Source organism: Pecten maximus, chromosome 4 (genome assembly GCF_902652985.1).
Source record: "Pecten maximus chromosome 4, xPecMax1.1, whole genome shotgun sequence".
NCBI lineage: Eukaryota > Metazoa > Mollusca > Bivalvia > Pectinida > Pectinidae > Pecten > Pecten maximus.
The window spans coordinates 40,138,541-40,142,596 of NC_047018.1; the positions used below are offsets into that span (position 1 = coordinate 40,138,541).

General features: G+C 35.9%; 1 protein-coding gene across 1 annotated transcript; it reads left to right on the forward strand.

Annotated features, from left to right (window-relative positions):
- The first annotated feature begins 1,569 nt into the window (after positions 1 to 1,569).
- On the forward strand, positions 1,570 to 3,295 carry LOC117326538 (low-density lipoprotein receptor-related protein 6-like). The gene is made up of 5 exons (XM_033883293.1): positions 1,570 to 1,591; positions 2,229 to 2,400; positions 2,564 to 2,791; positions 3,047 to 3,165; positions 3,267 to 3,295. Exons 1-5 carry the CDS (start codon positions 1,570 to 1,572, stop codon positions 3,293 to 3,295), a joined length of 570 nt encoding a protein of 189 aa, XP_033739184.1.
- Positions 3,296 to 4,056: the final 761 nt, after the last annotated feature.

Genomic DNA, 4,056 nt, shown 5'->3' on the forward strand with positions numbered 1-4,056 from the left:
AAAAGTAATGAAATGCGTTTTCAACAGGAAAGGAACAATTGCAAAATGGATACAGAATTATATTAACTTTATAGAGGTCACCATTTAATGCACTACAACCATGTCGGAGTCTTGTATGTATAACATCAAGTTTTCTGTTTCCTATGGTCAGTCTAGTTACAGGTTTTTTTCGGTTTAATTTTTTGTTTAAATTTTGACACAGTTTCTGAAGACCGTATTGAAATGTCTAAAGAATTCCAAAATTTCACAGTACTAGGAAGGAATGATTTTTCAAATAATGTAAGGCGACATCTAGGTGGTATATAATTTTGATTATTTCTTAAGTTATAATTAATATTTTCGTTAGCTCTGTTTGGCAAAATGTCATTTAAGTAAGACGGAGCCAAATTATGGTGCATTTTATAAAATAATAACAATTTCTTTTGTTTCCGTCTTTCAGATAGTGGTTCCCACCCAGTTTCTAAGTATAGAGATTGCCGACTTGCGAAAGAAGTTAAACCTGTAACTATTCTTGCCGCTTCTAATTGAATTTTCTCTAATTTTTCCGAATCTGTATTGTTACATCTATCCCATAATTCACTCGCATATTCCAAAAGAGGTCTTATGAATACAATATATAATTTTGATAATGTTTCCTTATTTAAAGTAAATTTCAATTTGCGTAGAACCGATAGATGTCGCGAAGCCGAAATAATGAATACCGATAGAATAGCGTGGGTATACAGTAAACAATGTAACGAATATACGTGAAACATTTGAGCTTTGTTATCTTTAAAACGGAGGATAAATTGTCATCGAGTATAAACATCAAACAATTATACGACTGGTTTCGTCGCCGAATGAACAACAGGCCAACGGCTTGTATGGGACAGGACATGTCCACTTCACCTAGAATGTTACAACTACAGGGGTCTCTCAGATAGCGCAAACTAACGTGCCAGATTTAGCAGGTCATCCGGGGATGAGTGGTATTTCCTGAAGACGTGTTTGCTTTGTTGTGATTTCCTTTTGAATAAGTGTTACTGGTCAAGATGAAGTATGTGATAGGTCAAGTTAGCGGTAAATGCTAAATGCGGATATACAGTTAAAAACGAAACAAAGTAAAGATTGAATGCAAGCTGAATAAATCGTGTATTTTTTCAAATGACACATTAAGAATGCAGTCTTATTATCACCAAAATGATTCAAACTGATTTGTTATCATTGCTGAAACGCATTAGTTCGTTAATTTATTTCACCAGCAGTTTTACATTATAACCACCAGCATTGAAACTATGCCGTTTTAAAAGAATTTTCTTGTTAATAAGCATGATAAGTTCTATATTTACGTGTGAAATAATCACAAATAACACAAACATTTGGCGATACAAGTGTTATTAATTTCTTCTTTTATATTCACTTTTTTGTAATTAGAAAAAATCCTACCGTATTTGTGCGTTAAAAATATTGATAAACAAAGCCACTATTTGTGCGTTGAAAATTTAAAAAAAAAAAAAAAAAAAAAGTGTTTTTTGTAAAAGTAGTTACAGTACAATTTCTGAAACCTTCAAACAACATAGTTGAGTGAGGATGGAGTGGGGTTGGTGTGGGGGTATGTGTCTGCTATTTCTGGAAAGGGCATATAGATTTACCAAGATCACATATACATTGTACATGTACGTGTACATATTTGGTTTAGAGTTTAAAACCGTATTATTACAACATCTTCAACACTTAGCACATTTTGGTGGTTATTGATCAATGCTTAAAGGTCACGGATAACCTTTGATCATTTCTGCATGGAAGATATTTTTCAGTAACAATGTTATATCTTAATAATCCGAATCACCACATTACATTAGGTGTACATTACCTTGGGAACTCCCCAGTCACCGCTGACCCCTGTCTCGTTCCTAAGCTAGGTCATACATTACCTTGAGAACCCCACCCCACCCCCCACCCCCCAATCGCCACTGCACCACTGACCCCGTCTCGTTCCGAAGCAAGGTCATACATTACCTTGAGAACCCCCCATCACCACTGACCCCTGTCCCGTTCCGAAGCAAGGCCAATGTCATACATTACCTTGAGAATCCAACAACAACTTTGGTTCACCATAGTACCACCAATATCCTTCCATAGAAGCGGAGGTAATCATATCTAGCATGTTCTCTTAATTTTAATTTTGCCATGAAACTCATGCGAATACAAAAAAAAAATGAGGTTCAATCTCTTTTGTTCTATTTCAGGTGTACATCCCCGCCTCCTTCTTGCCAATCGAATCAACATTAAAACGTTACAAGCTGATACAGGAAAAGTAGAGTCCGTTATCAGGAATCTGACCGACGTGGCAGCTGTAGACTTCGATTATAATGATGGCTTCCTCTTCTGGGGCGATATTTCGAATGATCAAATCATCCGGTAATTTTTAAGATATTTTTGAAATTTCAATTATATTTTTGAAGGATGAAATTGGAATGTGAAGTTCAAAATATCTATTTTGATATATCTATAGTTTTGAATAGGATAAGAAAAATATTGCATTTCCGTAGGACATTTAAAATATCCAACCTCTTTCCTGCAGTGCTAAGAAAACGGCCAATGGTTCTGTAGTTGACATTGCGGAGATTGCGGGTGAAGACGTGAGGACGCCAGAAGGCATAGCTGTTGACTGGTTATACAACCATGTGTATTGGACTGATGTTTCACCTCCAAAAATTGAAGTCATGAGCTATGATGGCAAACTGCGCAGAAGTCTTGTCACGGAAAGTTTGGACAAACCACGCGCCATTGTGGTTGATCCATCGCAAGGGTACATTTCATCTTTCTGGTATAAGAGTATACATACTTATTTTTTTATATATATTTATTTATCTTTTTGTTTTGTTTTGTTTGTTTTTTGTTTTGTTTGTTTTTTGTTTTGTTTGTGTGTTTGTTTTTTTACGGGGGCGGGGGGTTATCACACAGAATTCTAAGAGAGAAAAAGAACATGGAGTCCTTAAATAACATAACCATTATTCGTACTGACAAAAACAGCAATAAACAAGAATTTTACACGTACTTCTAGATGGATGTACTGGACTGACTGGGGAAATAACCCTATGATTTCGCGCTGTGGACTTAACGGAAAACACCGAAGATTACTTGTCAACGAAGACATCGTGTGGCCAAATGGACTAACAATTGGTAAGAAATCAAATAGAGATTTTAACAAAAACCAACATACGAAGAGTACCTTAAAATGAAATTTATATATGACTTTTAGAAAACTACATTGAACATTCCAGGACTGTTAAGCGAAATCATGGCAAATTGAACGAATGAATCTTCTAATTAGAAATCCCAGGCGGATCTTGGCGCCCACCATTAACTGATTATTAAGACTGATCTACTTTTCCTTACTTTCCTTTCTTCCTCTTAGTCATTTGATAACAAGGGAAACCTATATATGAAATATAAAAAATGATCTAAGAAGTTCTTTCTGACATAATCAATAGTAAATTCATACTGTCAAAATCCAAGATGGCCGCCCGTCGGCTATCTTGATTTCCAGATCAGGCACAAAATTGTATGGGCATAATTACGGACCAACTGGAACCTACATATGAAGATTGAGAGATATTCTTACACTACTTCTTAATAAATAGCGATAGCAATCTTCAGCTGCAAACATCAATAATATATACAATATTGAATAGTTTTTAAAAGATTATAAAATGCACGTGTAGCTTCTGAATCGCTGGTAATTCCGAAATGATATAAACATACTATAAAGACGTTATATTTCAGATTATGTTAATCAACGCCTGTACTGGGCAGATGCCAAGTTAAAAGTGATCAGGTCTGTTGATACTGATGGCGGATCTGGTTACACAGTCCTTCACGATGCCGAGAAAGTTGGCTTTCCGTTTGCCATCACAGTGTTCGAGGATGACTTGTACTGGACTGACTGGCAGGGGAAGTCCATCCGTACAGTGAATAAATTCAAAGGCGATGACTACCGTCAAGTTGCGACTGGTCTTTACAGGGCTATGGACATCCACGTTTACCATGAAGATATTCAGAGAAACAGTAAGA

Bases quoted from the DNA above. Each gene is read 5' to 3' on its own strand.
- LOC117326538 (XM_033883293.1), top strand. From the start codon at position 1,570: ATGGAGTGGGGTTGGTGTGGGG. The intron at 2,401-2,563 runs GTAATTTTTAAG...TCTTTCCTGCAG, and splicing joins TCGAATGATCAAATCATCCG to TGCTAAGAAAACGGCCAATG. The intron at 3,166-3,266 runs GTAAGAAATCAA...TGAACATTCCAG, and splicing joins GCCAAATGGACTAACAATTG to GACTGTTAAGCGAAATCATG.